Genomic DNA, 23,048 nt, shown 5'->3' with positions numbered 1-23,048 from the left:
GAATAGGTTTTGTCGTGCCCGCTTCACAACTGTCATGGTGTGCTTGGACCAATGTTAGTTTGTTGGTGATGTGGATACCAAGGAACTTGAAGCGCTCAACCTGCTCCACAGTAGCCCCGTTGATGAGAATGGGGGGGGGGGGTGCTCGGTCCTCTCTTTCCTGTAGTCCACAATCATCTCCTTTGTCTTGATCACATTGAGGGAGAGGTTGTTGTCCTGGCACCACACAGCCAGGTCTCTAACCTCCTCCCTATAGGCCATCTCATCATTGTTGGTGATCAGGCCTACCACTGTTGTCATCGGCAAATTTATGGATGGTGTTGGAGTCGTGCAGTCATGAGTGAACAGGGAGTACAGGAGGGGGCTGAGCACGCACCCCTGAGGGGCCCCTGTGTTGAGGATCAGCGTGGCGGATGAGTTGTTACCTACCCTTACCACCTGGGGGCGGTCCGTCAGGAAGTCCAGGATCCAGTTGCAGAGGGAGGTGTTTAGTCCCAGGGTCCTTAGCTTATTGATGAGCTTTGAGGGCACTATGGTGTTGAATGCTGAGCTGTAGTCAATAAATAGCATTCTCACATAGGTGTTCCTTTTGTCCAGGTGGGAAAGGGCAGTGTGGAGTGCAAGAGAGACTGCATCATCTGTGGATCTGTTGGGGGAGAATGCAAATTGGAGCAGGTTTAGGGTTTCTGGGATGATGGTGTTGATGTGAGCTTGACCAGCCTTTCAAAGCAGTTCATGGCTACAGACGTGAGTGCTACAGGTCAGTAGTCATTTAGGCAGGTTACCTTAGTGTTCTTGGGCACAGGCACTATGGTGGTCTGCTTAAAACATGTTGGTATTACAGAATCGGACAGGGAGAGATTGAAAATGTTAGTGAAGACACTTGCTAGTTGGTCAGAGCATGCTCGCAGTACACGTCCTGGTAATCCGTCTGGCCCTGCGGCCTTGTGAATGTCGACCTGTCTAAAGGTCTTACAATCATCAGGTACAGCTGGTGCTCTCATGCATGTTTCAGTGTTATTTGCCTTGAAGCGAGCATAGAAGTAGTTTAGCTCGTCTGGTAGGCTCGTGTCACTGGGCAGCTCTCGGCTGTGCTTCCCTTTGTAGTCTAATGGTTTGCAGGCCCTGCCACATCCGCATCAGAGCCGGTGTAGTACGACTCGATCTTAGTCCTGTATTGACGCTTTGCCTTTTTGATGGTTCGTCGGAGGGCATAGCGGGATTTCTTATAAGCTTCCGGGTTAGAGTCCCGCTGCTTGAAAGCAGCAGCTCTACCCTTTAGCTAAGTGCGAATGTTGCCTGTAATCCATGGCTTCTGGTTGGGGTATGTACGTACAGTCACTGTGGGGACGACATCGTCGATGCACTTATTGATGAAGCCAATGACAGATGTGGTGTACTCCTCAATGCCATTGGAGGAATCCCGGAACATTCTAGTCGGTGCTAGCAAAACAGTCCTGTATATTAGCATCTGTTTCATCTGACCACTTTATTGATCTAGTCACTGGTGCTTCCTGCTTTAATTTTCACTTGTAAGCAGGAGGATGGAATTATGGTCAGATTTGCCAAATGGAGGGCGAGGGAGAGCTTTGTATGCATCTGTGTGTGGAGTATAGGTGGTCCAGAGTTCTTTTCCCCCTGGTTGCACATTTAACATGCTGATATTCATGTTACCTGAGGAAATTGCTGTACAATATGATCTTGTTGCCATCTGATGCACATTCAGATGTCAAATCAGCACTGCAGAGCTCTCCCTGTCCTTTGCCGTGCCTTGATTGTATTACTTTTGATGATATCTGGAAATGTGCATGTACAACCTGGCCCATCTGTTGCTAGACCCAATTCTGACTTGTGCTCTGATATCTGCTTCACTGATTTCTGCTCTTGTAAAAGGCTGGGTTTTCTGCACATTAACACTAGAAGCTTACTACCTAAAATGGATAAATTGAAAGTGTGGGATCACAGCTCCAATCCAAATGTGTTGGTCATTACTGAGATGTGGTTTAGGAAGAGTGTTTTGAATACTGATGTTAACCTTTCTGGCTATAACCTTTTTCAGCAAGACAGATCTTCCAAAGGTGGGGGAGTGGCAATCTTTACCAAGGATCACCTTCAGTGCTTCGGTTGTCTCCACCAAGTCTGTCCCCAAACAATTTGATTTTCTGGTTTTAAGCATTAAACTTTTAAATAGCTCTTCGTTGACTGTTGCAGGGTGCTCTCGTCCTCCATCAGCCTGTACCCTACCTGCCCTAAGCGCTCTCCTGGCCCCTTACACAAAGTCAATTTGCCCTGCTTGGTGACCTAAATTGGGCCATGCTTAAACCACCTGACCAAGTCCTAAAGCAATGGGACTTCCTAAATCTTTCTCAGATTATCACCAATCCCACAAGGTATGACTACAAAACACCCAGAAAAGCCTACTCTCCTTGATGTTATCCTCACAAATAATCCTGATAACACCAGACTAGTACCTTTCTGTAATGACCTTAGAGATCACTGTTTTACAGCCTGTGTTTGAAATGGCTGCTCAGTGAAACGACTCGTTCTGATTTGTCATAGACGCTTGCTAAAAAACTTTAATGAGCAAGCCTTCCTTCATGACCTGGCCGTTGTAAATTGGTATAGAATCAGCTTGATCAGCTAACCAAGAAGTTCTGGGAAACAGTTAAAGACCTGGAGAATAAACCCTCCTCCTTACAGCTGCCCATGTCCCTTAATGTTGATGTGGTTGTTACTGTCAAGAAGCACATGGCTGAGCGCTTTAATCACCACTTCATTAAGTCAGGATTCCTATTTGACTCAGCCATTCCTCCTTGCCCGTCCAACGTTTCCTAATCTCCCACCCCTTCTAATGCGACTATCCCTCTTTTTCCCCTACAAAGTTTCTCCCTGCAGGCAGTCACTGAATCCGTGCTAAAGGAGCTCCTTAAACTTGACCCCAAAAAAACGTCTGGGTAAAATGGTTTAGACCCTTTCTTCTTTAATGTTGCTGCCCCTATCATCGCCAAGCCTGTCTCTCCTTTCTGGGGAGGTTCCCATTGCTTTGAAAGCAGCCACCGTTCATCCATCATTTAAAGGGGGAGATCAAGCTAATCCTAACTGTTATAGGCCTATTTTGATTTTGCCCTGTTTATCAAAAGTGTTGGAAAAACTCAGCAATAATAAACTGACTGGCTTTCTTAGTGTCCAACAAGCTTTATCTACCCTTAACCTTGTTCTGAACACCTCCAAAACAAAGGTCATGTGGTTTGGTAAGAAGAATGCCCCTCTCCCCACAGGTGTGATTACTACCTCGGAGGGTACAGAGCTTGAGGTAGTCACCTCATACAAGTACTTGGGAGTATGGCTAGACGGTACACTCTCCTTCTCTCAGCACATATCAAAGCTGCAGGCTAAAGTTAAATCTAGCCTTGGTTTCCTCTATCGTAAATCGCTCCTCTTTCACCCCAGCTGCCAAACTAACCCTGATTCAGATGACCATCCTACCCATGCTAGATTACTCTCGAGCGGCTAGATGTTCCTTTACCATTCGGCCATTAGATTTGCCACCAATGCTCCTTATAGGACACATCACTGCACTCTACACTCCTCTGTAAACTGGTCATCTCTGTATACCCGTCGCAAGACCCACTGGTTGATGCTTATTTATAAAACCCTCTTATGCCTCACTCCCCCCCTATCGGAGATATCTACTGCAGCCCTCATCCTCCACATACAACACCCGTCCTGCCAGTCACATTCTGTTAAAGGTCCCCAAAGCACACACATTCCTGGGTCGCTCCTCTTTTCAGTTCGCTGCAGCTAGCGACTGGAACGAGCTGCAACAAACTCAAACCGGACCGTTTTATCTCAATCTCTTCATTCAAAGACTCAAATCATGGACTCTGATAGTTGTGGCTGCTTTGTATGATGTATTGTGTCTTCCTTCTTGCCCTTTGTGCAGTTGTTTGTACCATGTTTTGTGCTGATACCATGTTGTTGTTATGCTGCTAACATGCTGTGTTGCCATGTGTTGCTATGTTGTCATCTTCGGTCTCTCTTTATGTAGTGTTGTCTCTCGTTGTGATGTGCGTTTTGTCCTATATTTATTTTTAATCCCAGGCCCCTCATCCCCGCAGGAGGCCTTTTGGTAGGCCATTATTGTAAATACGTTTTTCTTAACTGACTTGCCTAGTTAAATAAAAGAAATAAAAGTAGTTGCCTTTGTAACCAAACAGACTTGCTAGTTTAGCTAATCAGTCCTAGCTTGCCATTATGAAAATCGAATTCAACAATACCAATAATATTTTCAATTCAAAAGCAGCTCAATAGAAAATTAATTTTAGACATTGAATTCTACCCTTCTGATATACTGTGTTATTTTAGCAATTTTTTTTTTTACATCTAACTAGGCAAGTCAGTTAAGAACAAATTCTTATTTACAATGACAGCCTACACCGGCCAAACCCAGACGACGCTGGGCCAATTGTGCGCCGCCCTATGGGACTCCCAATCACGGCTGGTTGTGATACAGCCTGGAATTGAACCAGGGAGTCTGTAGTGATGCCTCAAGCGTCAAGATGCAGTGCCTTGGTCCGCTGCGCCACTCGGGAACACAGAAGGGGTGTGGTATAGGGCCAATATACCACAGCTAAGGGATGTTCTTATATATGAAGCAACAAAGAGTGCCTGGATACAGCCTTTAGCAGTGGTACATTGGCAATATACCACAAACCCGGAGGTGTCTTATTGTTATTATAAACTGATTACCAATGTAATTAGACCAGTAAAAATAACTTGTCATATGTGCAGTATACGGTCTGATATACCACAGCTTTCAGCCAATCTGCAGTCGGCTCGAACCACCCAGTTTATAAAGGGAAATAATGCACTTCAAACAAATCAGAAAAGTATTCAACAAAGCCATGGTACTCAGAGTGCGGTCTGGGCGTTCAGAACGCACACTGGTTGCTCTAGCCGAGAATTAGGGTTTATCCGAGCGTTCTGACCTCACAACTGCGGTCACGCACTCAAGCTAACTGGCAAACGTTGGCTAGCTACTTCCAGACAAAATGAGAACACCTCACTGACCATTTTACTCGCCCTAGCAGAGCTGGTTAGGCTGTTTTCATATTATCCAGAGCGTTGGTGACTAACTGTGCTACTGGCAACAATTTAATTACGCTTTTTGCCGACGTTTACTGACACCCGCCATATTCAACGAGTGTTGAGCGTTCATAAATTCATCAGTTATTCTGCGTTCTGACACTAAGACGAGTGCTCTTAAATCGGAGTAGTTAGCCAGAGCGAATTTACGAACTCACCAATGTAAGTGTATTACTTGGCAGCGTTTGCCGGTATAGCTAGCTAACATAAAAGTATTTAGAAAACATTTGCAAGAATTGACATTGCCATCAAACGGAGAATGTGTTCAGCAGAAATAAATATACACAATATGTAAAAACCATTTACTCCCTCGAAAGGTCGATCATCACGAAAACTAAAGCAGAGATAGCTTGCTATGGCCCACCACCTATTACCAGACTTGGTCTGAATCCCCCCAGTATCCTCAATACAAACTGATCATGGTCACAGAGACAAAAAGGACTAATTTAAATTTTGCCACCGAAAATACATAGTGCAAGAAGTTAACGTTAATTACCTATTTGGAGTTGAAAATGTGATAATAATTACGTTTCCTTGTGAGCTACTGCTACGTCGTTGTATAACGCTAGTAGCAACCAATTCTTTACAATGTGGTGCTATCTGCACTAGCTAGCTAACGTAGCCAACCGGGGTATCATAGCCCGGTTACCCAGAAACATATTAAGGGTAAGATCTTAGCTTTAAAATGCTTTTGGGTAACCGGGCCCAGATCTGTTGCTGGTTACCTAACAGGCTACTACTGTAACTAGCTAGCAGTACGTCGTTTGACATCTGTCGTGTCGGCATCAGGAATTAGTAAACTAACAGTTTATAGATGCGTTAAAAAGTTATTTTAAGACCATTATATAGCTACTTACATTTGCTTTGAAGACACCCTATGCAAACCCACAGAGACATTCACACACGAGACCCGGAGAAGGCTAGCACGGCTAACATTAACTTAGCTACCTTATCAGAGTCGAGGTCGGGGTCAGCCTGGCTCAGTCGGTACAGAAATGATTTCGGGTCTCGGCACAGCGTCTGTCGTGTTGTTAAGAAATAGGTTCCCCCCACGTTCAAGCGAACCCATTTGGAAGCCCCGTTACTGGTTGACTGGGGTTTTTCCCAGGGAGAATGAGTCAAACACCTCCGATAAACGGAACCACAAGTATCGGCGCTGTTTTCTGCCATCCCCTCTTCTCTGCCCTCCGGTATGACTGAGGCTGTTGACAGGAAGCCTCTCCTCTCCAGTTAAGTAGGCTGTCTCCACTCCATCCACCTACTAGCTGCCTACCACTCCACTTTATCAACAATAACAGAATATGCATTAGACCAAAAGCAGAATTATTTCAGACATATAAAATATGACAAAACGCATACAATCCCTATCATATTTATATTGTTTAAAAAAAATGTTTACATGACATTAAAATCAGGTGGATACAGTATAACTAGTTATAAGATTGACCAGCTAGCCCTGTTGGAATGGAAATGTACTCTTTCTTACAAGCCTTTTATATTGTATAAATGTAATACTATGCAGAAAACTGATGGAAAGATACATTTGTAATGTTTCAGCAGTCAGGTTGTAACAGAAGACAGGAGGCATGGTATTATTGTATGCCTAAATCCCTACATGCTTTAATTACTGGACTACCAAGCATTACGTGGAAAATTCATCATTCAACAACTACTGACCTAGCGCACAAACAATCAGAGAGAGAATGAACAGAGTCATTAAATTATCAGAAATATGATTAAATCACTGAGCAAATAGAAAATGTATATGATATAGTAAGAAAAAAAGCTGTAAAATATTATAGTTTACAATAATTATTCACATTCAAAGGCTTTACATCTCAATACATACACAACATGGCCCCTGAACATGACTTCAATCCAAATATGATTCATATATTAGAATTTAAATAACACAGAATGAACTAGAGGCTAAACAATAGCCATCAAATAACCTTATACAAGAATAAAAATACAAAAACTGTATCCTAATATCATTGCATTACTTGCTTCAGATTTCAATAATACATCGTCTGTACATCACAGTTCTAGTCGGTTACAAACCAGGTAGAGTATTACATACACAATGTAACCGACTTGCCGCCCAACTTGATTTAAACACTTAAATCAAGTCTAAAGTAAGCAAACACTTTCTATAGTGTTTCCTTACTTTAGAGACAGATACAGCAATTTCATCTTATTTGGATCAGATACCCTTTAGTTGATGTTCAAGCAAGTTTAGCCAAGCCAGAGGCTATTATTCACCTGCTCCAGTCGCACACACAGACTAAGAGCTGGAGGAATATCTCTCGAGAGGACCTTAGGTAATGTCAGAATTTAAAGTATTACTATTATACATCTCTTAAAAAAAAAGAGAGCAAAAGTCAAATCGATCAATACATATTGGGCCAGATGTCATGTTGTAGAAAAATGACAGGGACATTCCTAATGAACCTTGATAACCCAACGAGGCAAAGCTGACAACTTTCCCTGGGACTACAGCTGTACTGTGATTGCTTCCAAGAAATGATAGTATAGTATTGTGGATGTAACTCTTGAAGCTTTCATTATCGCCAAAGATGTTCATAATAGGGTGGTCAGCATTCTGTTGTTCTAAACAGGACACACTGAAGATTAACCGTCAAACCCACCAAATAAAACGAAAATGATTCAAACCACAAAGAAATAGCCAGTGAATGGTAAAGAACAGCCAAATAATTCAATATTATTATCTATGGTTGCCAATGCAATCAAAATACCCACCTTAACTTTAATAAAACTATATCTCCAGTGCCCTGGGAGAGAAGCAGACAATGCTAAGCTAAAAAATGTCCGTGCAGGAAAGCTAAGCGAGTCTTATGATACGAGTACAAGCTAGTGGCATGTTCACCCACCCCTTATTTGCAATGTAATGGTTTACTATTAGGGACTGTCCTCACAGTCTCAGTGTATGGAGAACCCACGCTGAAGCAATTGAGTGCTATTCATATCTATGCCTCACTTTGGGGACCAGCGCTCTGCCCTGAAACATTAACATACAGACCCAAACCAGACTGCAAACCATAAGTACCAAGAGCGTTGAGAACCAATTCATATATACACTATGTGGACAATGGGGGTCTGACAAAAATATACTTTATTGGGTAAGCGCCTGGTTGCAGTGTAATACTGAACCAGGCACTAGTCTATAGTACGTGTGTCGAGTTCAGGTAAAATTACAGAGGGATACAATGTTGGATTAGGATCTGGATTGAGTATCATACTGTATTGGGATAAACTCTAGTGTACAAGCAATGCTGGATTGTGTTTTGTTATGGTTGAAGAAGGAAACCAGTCCTTGCACTGGTCTTAAATGGTACCTACACCAGTGAAATTCTACAAAGCCTATCCTCTCTCTTACCCCTGCAGAATGTATAAAATGCCGATGTGCATGGAAGCAGTAATCATCCACATGAAAAAAATTCATTTAAAAGTCACACAGAGCACAAAGAACAAGCAAAGCAACCCTGAATCCCATGGTCTTTTTTTCCTATTGGTTCTGCTCATTTCAGAAAAGGAAAATAAACAAGGTCTAGATGCCAGCGTCTCAAAGAGTTTGTTTACATTGCGGTGATGAAGGGCACTAAAGAGGATGTTACTCTGCGATTGGCCTCAGAGCTTGGAGGAAGGAGTGGCCGCAGGAGTAACTGCTCTCCTATAGGCCAGGATTCTGGTGCTTGTGGTAGATCTTTCTCCACACTTCCTGTATCTTCTTACACCACTTGTCAGCGTTTCCACTGGGATCCATCAGATAGTATGTTCGATTGGGCTGTAAACAAATCACAACAAAGATTAAATAAAAACATCCAAAGCTGAGACAAAGTCAATATTGTTTGACAAGAAACCTGAGGTTATGTAATAATGTTAGTTTGAAATATGATTCAGCCATTAGTGTCATCAATAAGCGTTAATTGCAGTTCACAATTACCGTGTGGACAAAGAAGGTCTTGAAGTTCTTGGCCTCTGGGCGCAGCTCGGGGGACCAGGGGATCTCCCCCTTCAGGACCTTGTTGACAGGGTCCACGTAGTACAGGTGTGGCCCTTCAGTAAGGAGCAGCTGCCTCCGCCGAGCAAACAGACCCTGCAATGGAGTCATGAGACGTGGCATGAGATGAGCACCAGAGGGAGCTAGTGCCAAGTGTAATGTTCCACACCAGAGGTGGAATTCCCCCTAGCTGCTGACCTAGGATCAGCTTTCTTCAACTCTAACAAGTGAAACTATATACAAACATTGCTCCTCATTGTCAACAACTAAGAATTAGGTAAGTCGAAAAAGACTACTTTTATGAAGTGATTTACTTTGAGTTAAAAACTCAGATGTGGTGTAAAATATTCAATACCACTGGTTTGGCTTCCACTCACCTTCCGTTTATCCACTGGGCCCATTTTCAGGATCAAATTATTCTCAACAAACTGGTGCCTGTGTAAGTCAGTGTAAGGGTTACGAGCAAGTACTTCCAAGCAAATGAAAGCAAAGTGATGGAAACAAAGTCTTTACAAAACACAAACTACCAATTCAACATCAAATTCTCATGGTCAATGCAAAAGAAACAAATGTGAATAGGAGAGAGTGCTTCAGAGTGGGGCTTACCAGGGGTTCCTACTGGTCTGTTTTTCCAGCAGCAGCTGCTTCTCCTCCTCAGAGAACAGCAGGTCCAGCTCAAACGAGTTGTTGTCCAGGTCGTGGATGTACTGCTCGATGTTGCTGCTGGACCTCTGTGGCGCTGGGGGAATGGTCTCAGGCGTGGAGAGCGAGTGGGATGAGCTGGATTGGGTCACCTGCATGCTGCTAAACTGGCTCAGGAGGTCATCGTACTGGGGAAAGACAGGAGATGTGGGCAGAAGGTAGTAAAGTTGGTTTAAAGCATGGGCTTTTGCATGGCACAAAGATATGGATCCCTTGATGAACAGGATTCTTGAAAAATCATCACAAGCCACAATGACGTGGAGGCCCGTTTCATTTGCCATGTTCAATGTATGTGTGGAAGTGTCTCACGTTTCCATAGCAGTCCTCGTCATCCTCGGACATGGCTGGCAGGTATGGAGTGAGCTTGGGGGGCGTCTGCACATGGAGGTCTCCCCAAGAGATGGTCTCGAAGAACGGGTGTCCCATCAGGGGTTCGTACCCTCCCATTTCCTCACAACCAATTCTCTTGGAGGGGTCCAGCGACTGAGAAACAGAATCCCGTTCACTGACCCAAAGCCTTCAACTCTTACTACAACTAACTAAACCAGTGTGTGGATGATTGATAGATAGACCATAATATGCATCCTAATCTGCAGTGCTGATATTACAGAATTACACTGAGTATATTGATGAAAACCTACCAAAAGCTGTTCAACAAGATCCTTAGCTTTGGGAAAGAACTTCTCAGGGAATTCATACTCCAGCTTGATTATCTTCTGGAATATTAGGTACTCGTTTCTGGTCCGAAGTAAGCACAGATAAGTCATGGGGGGGGGGGGGGGGGGGGGGCAGAGAAAGGACAGTGAGTGAAGTGGAGGTAAGAGCAACCCCATAAAACATAATATCCAGATAGGCTTACAGCTTATCACAAAAGCTAAAACAAAACAGTGAAAGAGGCCAAGAGCAGCCATCGTGCTCTACTTACCCAGCTCTGAAGGGTGGTAGCCCAGCCACTAGCTGATAAATTATGCATCCCAATGCCCAGAGGTCGGAGCTGAAACACACAACCAGTTGATATCAATATAATATCCTATCAGAGAAGGACAGACATTCACTAACTGCATGGGCAAATAATGCATTGGCACAACACTCAAAGGTTCTCAATTGTAGTCCCAGTTACCTCTTGCAGGCCGATTTCTCTGTCAGCAGCTCTGGAGACACGTACTGCGCAGTTCCCACAAAGGAGTTTGCTCTTGCTGCAAAACAACAAGAAGGGTATTAACATGACAACACACTCGACTTGAGACTGATGTGTATTAAAAGTAAGAACATCATAGAATTGTGGAATGTTCAGGTAGAAATAAATCGCAATGAATGCTTCATGTTGATAAGTCTATACATGTACCTTGTTTGCCATCTGCAGATAACTGCTTTGCTGTTCCAAAGTCTGTTATTTGGATGTGCATGTCTTCGCTCAGTAAAATATTCTCAGGTTTAAGGTCTCTGAAAAGACAAAAAAGGAACGTAGTCAACCTACATTTTCAAAAAGGGATCATTTGTGTAAAAAGTGGCAGCAAGTTTAAGTCACCTTATTTATACAAATGTTGTAATTCTTTTATAAAAATTGATAATCAGGATATAAATTCAACTACGATAACTTGTAACATATCATTAAAGATATACAGGTTCTGACATTGCTTACCTGTGAATTATCCCCTTCTCGTGCAAATATTCTAGTGCACAAACAATTTCAGCCGAGTAGAATCTAGTGCAGGTCTCATCAAAAGAACCGATTTTGCGAATATATTTCAAAAGCTCTCCATTCTTAGCATAGCTAAGGCCAAAATCTAATAGCAAGTTAAGGAAAACTACACATCTCAAAGGAATTAGTAAACACAAGAAAACATGTTTACCATACAACCAAGACAAGATACGTTGCTAAACAAGTTGGTGATGCAGTCAGGCTCCAAGTCATCATGGTCTGTTTTTAAAGGATACACAACTTTTCATCATCTTGAAATGTAAAGTACAGTTTGACGAAGAATGGATGATCTAGGTTCGACATCACATCCCTTTCTCTTTTCACGTACTGCGCCTTGTTCTCCTTCATAATATACCGCTTCTCCAAAATTTTTACTGGAAGAGAAAAATTACAAGTAAAGTTTAGGGTAAATACAGCATAAAAGACAAAAGGGATAAACAGCAACTTCGCACTTAAGACAATCCGTAAAAACAAGTATGACATGGAAGCCAAGTTCTAACTTAATGCCGAAATTACAACTTACTTGCATATTCTTTCGCCGTTGCACGTTCTCTTGCAAGGACAACCTATAAAACATAAATTTAAAAAAAATATATACTTTTACAGTCTTACTGTAAAATTGATTCAAATGTTCCCCCCCAATCTATACACAATACCCCATAAAGGCAAAGCAACAAGTTTAGAAATCTTTGCAAATGTATAACAAAAAACCCCCCGGAAATATCACATTTACATAAGTATTCAGACCGTTTACTCAGTACTGTTGATGCACCTTTGACAGCGATTATAGCCGAGTCTTCTTAGGTATGACGCTACAAGCTTGGCACAACTGTATTTTGGGGTGTTTCTCCCATTCTTCTCAAGCACTGTCAGGTTGGATGTGGAGCGTCGCTGCACAGCTATTTTCAGGTCTCTCCAGAGATGTTCGATCGGGTTCAAGTCCGGGCTCTAGCTGGCCACTCAAGGACATTCAGAGACTTGTCCCGAAGACACTGCTGCATTGTCTTGGCTGTTTGCTTAGGGTCATTGTCCTGTTGGAAGATTAACCTTCACCCCAGTCTGAGGTCCGGAGCATTCTGGAGCAGGTTTTCAACAAGGATATCTCTGTACTTTGCGCCGTTTATCTTTCCCTTGATCCTGACTAGTCTCCCAGTCCTTGACACTGAAAAACATCCCCACAGGGGATTGTGGCAGATTTCCTCCAGACGTGATGCTTGGTTTCATTGGGCCAGAGAATCTTGTTTCTCATGGTCTGAGAGTCCTTTCGGTGCCTTTTGGCAAACTCCAAGTGGGCTGCCTTTTACTGAGGAGTGGCTTCCATCTGGCCACTCTAACATAAAGGCCTGAAAGGTGGAGTGCTGCAGAGATGGTTGTCCTTCTGGAAGGTACTACCATCTCCACAGAGGAACTCAAGAGCTGTCAGATTGACCATTGGGTTCTTGGTCACCTCCCTGACCAAGGCCCTTCTCCCCCGTTTGCTCAGTTTGGCCGGGCGGCCAGCTCTAGGAAGAGTTGGTGGTTCCAAACTTCTTCCATTTAAGAATGATGGAGGCCACTGTGTTCTTGGGGACCTTCAATGCTGCATAAATGTTTTTGTACCCTTCCCCAGATCTGTGCCTCGACAATCCTGTATCGGCGCTCTCCGGACAATTCCTTCGACCTCATGGCTTGGTTTTTGCTCTGACATGCACGGTCAACTGTGGGACTTTATATAGAAAGGTGTGTGCCTTTCCAAATCATATCCAATCAATTGAATTAACCGCAGGTGGACTCCAAACAAGTTGTAAAAACATCAAGGATGATCAATTGAATCAGGATGCACCTGAGCTCAATTTCAAGTCTCATAGCAAAGGGTGCAAATACTTAAAAAAAAAAAAAAAAATTATACATTTGCAAAAATTCCAACATTTCTATTGTGTGTAGATTGATGATATTTTTTAAGTCAATTATAGAATAAGGCTGCAACAAAATGTGGAAAAAGTCAAGGGGTCTGAATACTTTCCGAATGCACTGTACATTGTTACTAGAAAATATATTTCTACAACTCACTCAGTAGACCACTTCATCCCCATAGTAAATTATGTGCCAGGTTAACTTAAATTCCATTGAAACTACTCAGTCATTCCTGATCAACTAGCATGAATTGAAGATGAGTCACTGGAGTATATGACCACAAGAATGCTTGCATGTAACAACACCTATCTAGGGCTAATTTATAACTGAAATGGAATGCTGGTCTGCTTACGGTTGAGAAGGAGCCCTCTCCCAGTATCTTGCCGAATTTGAAGTCCTCTGGCCTCTTCTTGCGCGGCTGAGGGGCCTGCTGTGCCCGGAGCTCAGCGCCCAGGCTGGCAGGTTTTCCCGGGGCCCGGGACTCAGAGGTGGGGCCCTCCATGCTGGTACTGTGGCTGCTACTTGCGCCTGGGATGGCAAGTGGCGAGCAGGAGTCAGGCTGATTTCTTACCATTGATGGATGTGGGCAGGAACAGATGACCACGCTGGATTGAATGGGCACAACATCATACTGTATGGGAGAGGTGGGGGCATTAGGTGACATTACAACTAAAAGATGAGGGTGAACAGGTAGAGGAACGTACTGGGCATAATTGTCTAGACTTGTCTAAGTCTTCATTTAACGTTAGGTTGTCGTTCTGGCATTACCCTGTCCCTAAACTCTGGGTACTTTGAAAAAACATTGAGGAAACATGGCTATGCCATGTTCAGTCACAGACAGTCCTTTAAGAATCTAGGTGTGAACAAAAAGTTCAAGCTCTGCTCTCTGGAGGGACTGAGGGCCCCATGAGGAGGCAGACTAACTCAAGCTACACATGTGCAGGAAATGCGTAACACATTTCGGTTGAATGCATTCAGTTGTGCAACTGACTAGGTATCCCCTTTCCCCCCCTACCAAACCATTAACATGTGCATAAGGGAATATAATAAAAGACATGTTCTCTCGCATATAGAGTCTAAACTACTTCAACCTCTTTGGACTGGAAGGCAGTATTTTCATGTTCGGATGAAAAGCGTGCCCAGAGTAAACTGCCTGTTACTCAGGCCCAGAAGCTAAGATATGCATATTATTAGTAGATGTGGATAAACTCTGAAGTTTTTAAAACTGTTTGAATGATGTCTGAGTATAACAGAACTCATACGGCAGACGAAAACCTGAGAAAAAGCCAACCAGGAAGTGGGAAATCTGAGGTTTGTAGTTTTGCAAGTGATTGCTTTTCCAATATACAGTGTAAATTTGGACAGATTGCACTTCCTAATGCTTCCACTGGATGTCAACAGTCTTTAGAGCGTTGTTTCAGGCTTCTATTGTGAAAGGGGAGCGAATAAGAGCTGTTTGAACTAGAGGTCGACCGAATAATCGGAATGGCCAAATAATTAGGGCCGTTTTCAAGTTTTCATAACAATCGGTAATCGGTACTTTTGGGCACCGATTTGCCGATTTTTTGACACACCTTTATTTAACTAGGCAAGTCAGTTAAGAACACATTCTTATTTTCAATGATGGCCTAGGAACGGTGGGTTAACTGCCTTGTTCAGGGGCAGAACGACAGATTTTTACCTTGTCAGCTCGGGGATTCAATCTTGCAACCTTACGGTTAACTAGTCCAATGCTCTAACCACCTGCATTACATTGCACTCCACGAGGAGCCTGCCTGTTACGCGAATGCAGTAAGAAGCCAAGGTAAGTTGCTAGCTAGCATTAAACGTATCTTATAAAAAACAATCAATCAATCATAATCACTAGTTGACTACACATGGTTAATGATATTACTAGTTTATCTAGCCTGTCCTGCGTTGCATATAATCGATGCGGTGCGCATTCGCGGAAAAGGACTGACGTTGCTCCAACGTGTACCTAATCATAAACATCAATGTCTTTCTTAAAATCAATACACAGGTATATATTTTTAAACGTGCATATTTAGCTAAAAGAAATCCAGGTTAGCAGGCAATATTAACCAGGTGAAATTGTGTCACTTCTCTTGCGTTCATTGCACGCCGAGTCAGGGTATATGCAACAGTTTGGGCCACCTGGCTTGTTGCGAACTAATTTGCCAGAATTGTACGTAATTATGACATAACATTGACGGTTGTGCAATGTAACAGGAATATTTAGACTTAGGGATGCCACCCGTTAGATAAAATACGGAACGGTTCCGTATTTCACCGAAAGAATAAACGTTTTGTTTTCGAGATGATAGTTTCCGGATTCAACCATATTAATGACCTAAGGCTCGTATTTCTGTGTGTTTATTATATTATAATTAAGTCTGATTTGATAGAGCAGTCTGAATGAGCAGTGGTAGGCACCAGCAGGCTCTTAAGCATTCATTCAAACAGCACTTTCGTGCGTTTTGCCAGCAGCTCTTCACAATGCTTCAAGCATTGCGCTGTTTATGACTTCAAGCCTATCAACTCCTGAGATTAGGCTGGTGTAACCGATACGAAATGGCTAGCTAGTTATCAGGGTGCGCGCTAATAGCGTTTCAAACGTCACTCGCTCTGAGACTTGGAGTAGTTGTTCCCCTTGCTCTGCATGACTGTTGTCGATGTGTTCCTGGTTCGAGCCCAGGTAGGAGCGAAGAGAGGGACGGAAGTTATACTGTTACACTGGCAATACTAAAGTCCCTATAAGAACATCCAATAGTCAAAGGTATATGAAATACAAATCGTAGAGAGAAATAGTCCTATAATTCCTATAATGACTACAACCTAAAACTTCTTACCTGGGAATATTGAAGACTCATGTTAAAAGGAACCACCAGCTTTCATATGTTCTCATGTTCTGAGCAAGGCACTTAAACGTTAGCTTTCTTACATGGCACATATTGCACTTTTACTTTCTTCTCCAACACTTTGTTTTTGCATTATTTAAACCAAATTGAACATGTTTAATTATTTACTTGAGATCAAATTGATTTTATTGATGTATTATATTAAGTTAAAATAAGTGTTCATTCAGTAATGTTGTAATTGTCATTATTACAAATAAATGAAAATAAACATCGGCCAATTAATCAGTATCGGCTTTTTTTGGTCTTCCAATAATCGGTATCGGCGCTGAAAAATCATAATTGGGCGACCTCTAGTTTGAACCAGTGGTCTGGCTGAAAGCCTTTAGTTTAGTCACGCGTGCGGCCGTGAGCACGAGCTCCGTTCCCTTTCATTTAATTTCAAAAGACAAAGGAATTGTCAGGTTGTAATATTATTGAAGATTTATGATAAAAACATCCTAAAGATCGATTCTATACATGTTTCTACAAACTGTAATGGAACTTTGACTTTTCGTCTGGACTTAGTGCCCGCGCCTTGTGCATTTGGAATAGTGAACTAAACGCGCGAACAAAAAGGAGGTATTTGGACAAAGATTAACTTTATCGAACAAAACGAACATTAATTGTGGAACTGGGATACCTGGGAGTGCATTCCGATGAAGATCAAAGGTAAGTGAATATTTATAACGCTATTTATGACTTTCACTGTCTCCGCAACATGGCGGGTATCTGTATGGCTTGTTTTGGTGACTGAGCGCTGTACTCAGATTATTGCATGGTGTGCTTACACCATAAAGCTTTTTTGAAATCTGACACAGCGGTTGCATTAAAGAGAAGTTTATCTTTAATTCTATGCATAACACTTGTATCTTTCATCAACGTTTATGATGAGTATTTCTGTAAATTGATGTGGCTCTCTGCAAAATCACCGGATGTTTTGGAAGCAAAACATTACTGAACATAACGCGCCAATGTTAACTGAGATTTTTGGATATAAATATGAACTTTATCGAACAAAACATACATGTATTGTGTAACATGAAGTCCTATGAGTGCCATCTGATGAAGATCATCAAAGGTTAGTGATTAATTCTCTATTTCTGCTTTTTGTGACTCCTCTCTTTGGCTGGAAAATGGCTGTATGTTTTTTTTGTGACTAGGTGCTGACCTAACATAATCGCATGGTATGCTTTCACCGTAAAGCCTTTTTGAAATCGGACACTGTGGTTGGATTAACAAGAAGTTTCTTTAAAATGGTGTATAATACTTGTATGTTTGAGGAATTTTAATTATGAGATCTGTTGTTTGAATTTGGCGCCCTGCACTTTCACTGGCTGTTGTCAAATCGATCCCGTTAATAACAGGATTTGATCCCTAAGAAGTTTTAATCGCCACTGCCAGGGGATACGATTCCCATAGCACCTTTGAGTCATCCTTCATGTTAACAATTTTATGTCTGGTAGGTGTTTGAAAACAAATCACTGCCTCTCTTGACAATAACTGGCAGGGCTCCCAGCCCAAGTAAGAGCAGCACATGTTTTGAGAATTAAGATGGGAAGTTGAGGGGAAAGAATAGCTGTGGGGGGCTTGGGCATATCTTTAACCTGACTGAATATTATATTCTTTGTACAACCTATGGCATGTTCCACTCCAGACAATATTTGCTTTGTTGAGGATGAGGCAAAACGTCAACGTATTAATTTAACAATGTGGACATTCAGCCTTGAATCAAGCTATTTAAGTTCAATCTGACCAGTAAGTGACCTCATACCTTATGTTCACTATTGAGCAATTTAACAACTCAGTGTGGAGATGAATCTTGTAGACAAAACGTGAAGTAGATGAAAAAAATTCAGGACCCAAACATTTCCCTGGATGAAAAATCCCATTTACGTCCTCCTCCAATCAGACACAAAATACTCAAATTTGACGATGGATTTAAAATAAATTACAGACAATATTAACAAAGTTGATTGACTGGTAAACAAAAATTAAATATATTATGTGGTGCATTTTCGCTACATGGCATCAAGTCGTTAACTAACGTTTAGCATTGGCTTACAGCTTGTGAATGTGAGTAAGGACGCCAACGCAAAAATAGGTGGTTTCTTTTAGTGAGCAGCAAGCGTCACGAATTGTTAGCAAGCCAGTCCCTCTTAAAAATGATATTAAAACATACAAGTACGATTTAAACACCAACCAAAGGAAAAGCTTTAAATTCTGAATCCACTGACAAAATATTAAACGGAGTTAACGTTAGCTGGCTACAGTCATAGGCCTGGGAAATTAGAAGCTAGGTAGCTACCTAGCGTAGGTCTGTAGCTAGCCAGTTTAGGAAACGGGATTGTTTGAAAACACGGTGAGGTGAAATCTCGAGCTAGCCAAAGGTAGTCATCCACGTGTAATTGTTATCGGTAAACTAGCTACCGTTCGCTTGCTTACGTTACTACATGTTGATTAAGACATGTAGCTAGCTGGGGATGCAACTTCACGGGAAAGTATAAGCAGTCTGCTAGCAACTAATGTTGTCTTGTTAGCATCCTCAGCTAATTCTATAGCTGAAGCGTCAGGTACTGTATTTATACAACAAGTTAGCTTGCGAAAGTAGCTAATGATGATTGTAAGTTGACACAGCTAACTTACAAGTCCTAATAGTAATAATTTAGTACAATAGCCATGTAAAGTACTAACAGTAGCTACCTAGATGAAATTACTAGCCAAATACCTAGATAGTGAGCTAGTGTATAATGTAAATAACGTTAATGAACACATTAATTTGTTCGCAATCCATTATCACAGGGTAGCGACGAATATTGTTAGCCAGTTAACGTAACGTCGACGCTAGCTAGAAACTTTAACTACGTTAGGTGTAACCGCCAAGTTGGCTTGCTGGCTAGCCAGTTGACCGTACATTAGCTAGTTAACGTTAATTAATTAACAGGAATTTCATCTCACGTCAGCGAGCTAGCATGCTACCTAGTTGCTAGATAGCAACGCGCAAAGTCTGTCGATTAAGCTAACGTTAAGCTAGGTAGCTAATGCGTTAGTCAGAGGTCCTCTTACCGCTGTTTGGAAATGAGGGCCTAACAGTAACACATCGAAAATGTTGTCTAACTGCCGCCATACAATACGTATTGGACAACGGCTTCACATTGACATTTGGATGAACGTTGCAATACTCACAATTTGACTTGTGGCCCTTGCCATGGAAGTTTCCCTCGATTATTTATTTGGAATAAAATAATTACAGAACCTCCAATAATGGCTGCCTCTGCGCCTTCATTTTCCAACTGTGACGTCGTTCCACAACAATGTTACCAAAGACAATCTAGTATGAAGATATGCAGAAACTGCTTCTCCAATAGAAATCCCTCATCAAACGTGTAGGCGATGTCATTGCGACGTTAGCTAGCATAGCTCATGCGCAATAAAACGTCATCGGGTCTAACGGTTGTGTTGCGCCGAACTGCGCATCTGCATGCCGTCAAACGAAAGATACTCCTTCGATTTAACGTGTATTTTTCGTCAAAAATTAAAACGTGTCAGTTTGTTACTTTCACGGCGTTGTAGTGATGACAGGTTCAGCTGTTTAAGACATTTTCTCTAATCTAGGTTTTGCCTTTAGAATTTGAGAACGAATTTTCACTTCTCCCTTTGCCTTGCAAAACCTATGTGTGGTCTGTCGATTCTGCTTGCCGACGCGTTCCTGTAAATATCGCGATGTTTCGCCTGAGTTTGAAAAGTATGTGACGTTACTCAAGATGTTTATAACTAATCCAGCAAAGAAGGGAGAGGATCGGAGAGGTCGGTTGTCCACAAAGCGGCAAACGGGACCGAGGTAGAAATTGGGTTGGACGGAGAGCGAAGACACCTCAGCGGAAATGGAGTCCCTAGAGAAAGCAAGAACAAGATGGTTGTCAGGAGTAGTACAGTATAAGAACATGTATACTTGGAAAACGGAGGAGGGAAAAGGATAGGGAGAGGTCTAAGAGAGAAAGGGAAGAGGGTGAGTTTGAGTATGATAAAAATGGCGGGAAAAAAGAGATGGTTGTTAATGAATTTATCCTCTGCAGCAGAGGTAACTCTGGATCTTTCATTCCTGTGGCGGTCCTCATGAGAGCCAGTTTCATCATAGCGCATGAATGGCTTTTGCGATTGCACCTGAATAAACTTTAAATGTTTTTGAAATGTTCCGTATTGACTGACTTTCATGTCTTAAAGTAATGATGGACCGTCATTTATCTTTGCCTATTTGAGATGTTCTTGCCATAATATGGACTTGGTCTTTTACCAAATAGGGCTATCTTCTGTATGTCCCCCTACCTTGTCACAACACAACTGATTGGCTCAGATGCATTAAGAAGGAAAGAAATTCCACAAATTAACTTTTAAGAAGGCACACCTGTTAAATGAAATGCATTCCAGGTAACTACCACATGAAGCTGGTTGAGGGAATGCCAACAAAAAAAACAGACATGGTTTGCTTAGATTGTTGACAACATGTAAACTGCAGTATATTTAGTCTCCAATGTTTATTGAAAACATAAATACATTTTCACAATGAGCACTTGTCTCTCAAATACATCGTTACAGTTGTTGGTTAGCTAGGTAGTGAATTTTAGCAATATTAGCATAGACGTGACATCAAGTCAAAGCACCTAAGAAAAAGATAAAACTAGCTGAAATGAGCCACCTACATTACGATTTCCCACATGGCAGCTTCTTGTCATTGTGAATAGCTATCTGGCCATGAAGAATCACAAACAAAACAGACTTCTGCCCCATTGAAGCATGCACATTGTTTTGTGATGTTGTCAGCTAACCCATCTATAGGCTATTAGTAAATAGGGGCTCCCGAGTGGCACAGCGGTCTAAGACACTGCATCTCAGTGCAAGAGGTGTCACCACAGTCCCTGGTTCGAATACAGGCTGTATCACATCCATCCGTGATTGGGAGTCCCATAGGGCGGCACACAATTGGCCCTGCGTCTTCCGGGTTTGGCTGGGGTAGGTCGTGGATATATGTGGATATACTGAAGCAACATCTCAAGACATCAGTCAGGAACTTAAAGCTTGGTTGCAAATGGGTCTTCCAAATGGACAATGACCCCAAGCATACTTCCAAAGTTGTGGCAAAATGGCATAAGGACAGCAAAGTCAAGGTATTGGAGTGGTCATCACAAAGCCCTGACCTCAATCCCATAGTAAATTTGTGGGCAGAACTGAAAAAACGTGTGCAAGCAAGGAGGCCTAAAAACCTGACTCAGTTACACCAGCTCTGTCTGGAGGAATGGGCCAAAATTCACCCAATTTATTGTGGGAAGCTTGTGGAAAGCTACCCAAAATCTTTGACCCAAATTAAACAATTTAAAGGCAATGCTACCAAATACTAATTGAGTGTATGTAAACTTCTGACCCACTGGGAATGTGATGAAAGAAATAAAAGCTGAAATAAATCATTCTCTCTACTCACATTCATAAAATGGTGATCCTAACTGACCTAAGACAGGGAATTTTTACTCTGATTAAATGTCAAGAATTGTGAGAAACTGAGTTTAAATGTATTTGGCTAACAAGGAACCCAAACCGGCTACGCACGTGCGCCATCGTGCATACATTTATTTTGTCCCCCCACACCAAATGCGATCACGACACGTAGGTTAAAATATCAAAACAAACTCTGAACCAATTGCATTAATTTGGGGATAGGTTGAAAAGCATTAAACCTTTATGGCAATTTAGCTAGCTAGCTTGCACTTGCTAGCTAATTTGTCCTATTTAGCTAGCTTGCTGTTGCTAGCTAATTTGTCCTGGGATATAAACATTGACTTGTTATTTTACCTGAAATGCACAAGGTCCTCTACTCCAATAATTAATCCACACATAAAACGGTCAACCGAATCGTTTCTAGTCATCTCTCCCCCTAGGCTTTTTCTTTTCTTGACTTTATATTGCGATTGGCAACTTTCATAAATTAGGTGCATTACCGCCACCGACCTCGTTCGTCCGTCTTTCAGTCACCCACGTGGGTATAACCAATGAGGAGATGGCACATGGGTACCTGCTTCTATAAACCAATGAGGAGATGGGAGAGGCAGGACTTGCAGTGCGATCTGCGTCAGAAATGGAACTGACTTCTATTTTAGCCCTTGGCAACGCAGCGTGGGTGCAATAATTGAATGATATAGATTTCTAAATTTATTTTGCAACGCTCGCGCATGCGACGCCAGCGGTGTAGTCAGCCTGTAAGGTGTATGTAAACTTTCCACTTCAACTGTATCAATAATTATAATTTGGAAAGGCAAGGCTTCTAGAGACAGAGCTGTGCCCTAAAAATGTGAAGAGAGCCACTAGATTTTTGCAAGGTTAGCCCAAGCTACAATCTCATTCTTAGCAAGGTTGGTGTGAAACTGTTATAACGTGTTATTTTCTCTTCCCTGTGAAATGTGTGCTGTTGTCTGTGCCCAATAATGTTTGTACCATGTTGTGTGGCTACTTTGCTATGTTGTTGTCTTAGGCCTCTCTTTATGTAGTGTTGTGTTGTCTCTCTTGTCGTGATGTGTGTTTCGTCCTATATATATATTTGTTATGTTTTAATCCCAGCCCCCGTTCCGCAGGAGGCCTTTTACCTCTTGGTAAACTGTCATTGTAAATAAGAATTTGTTGTTAACTGACTTGCCTAGTTAAA

General features: G+C 42.1%; 2 protein-coding genes across 2 annotated transcripts in view; both read right to left on the bottom strand.

Annotated features, from left to right (window-relative positions):
• The window catches only part of LOC115200926 (BTB/POZ domain-containing protein KCTD5), a 52,202-nt gene extending 45,839 nt beyond the window's left edge, over window positions 1-6,363 (bottom strand). The window contains exon 1 of the mRNA XM_029764051.1: window positions 6,094-6,363. Within this exon, the coding sequence (XP_029619911.1) occupies window positions 6,094-6,315 (222 nt within the window). The 5' untranslated portion in view covers window positions 6,316-6,363. The remainder of the gene's footprint in view (window positions 1-6,093) is intronic.
• Window positions 6,364-6,735: 372 nt separating this feature from the next.
• LOC115200924 (3-phosphoinositide-dependent protein kinase 1) lies at window positions 6,736-20,048 on the bottom strand. Its single transcript, XM_029764046.1, has 14 exons — window positions 19,544-20,048; window positions 13,816-14,094; window positions 12,094-12,136; window positions 11,807-11,944; window positions 11,511-11,655; window positions 11,214-11,311; window positions 10,989-11,064; window positions 10,794-10,862; window positions 10,510-10,606; window positions 10,178-10,351; window positions 9,773-9,996; window positions 9,544-9,601; window positions 9,110-9,262; window positions 6,736-8,950 (listed from the first exon to the last, which is right to left on the bottom strand). Exons 1-14 carry the CDS (start codon window positions 19,565-19,567, stop codon window positions 8,837-8,839), a joined length of 1,692 nt encoding a protein of 563 aa, XP_029619906.1. The 5' UTR covers window positions 19,568-20,048; the 3' UTR covers window positions 6,736-8,836.
• Between the last annotated feature and the right edge of the window lie 3,000 nt (window positions 20,049-23,048).

Source organism: Salmo trutta, chromosome 10 (assembly GCF_901001165.1).
Source record: "Salmo trutta chromosome 10, fSalTru1.1, whole genome shotgun sequence".
Taxonomy (NCBI): domain Eukaryota; kingdom Metazoa; phylum Chordata; class Actinopteri; order Salmoniformes; family Salmonidae; genus Salmo; species Salmo trutta.
The sequence above is the reverse complement of the archived record's forward strand: the minus strand, read 5'-3'. Positions and strand labels throughout refer to the sequence as shown.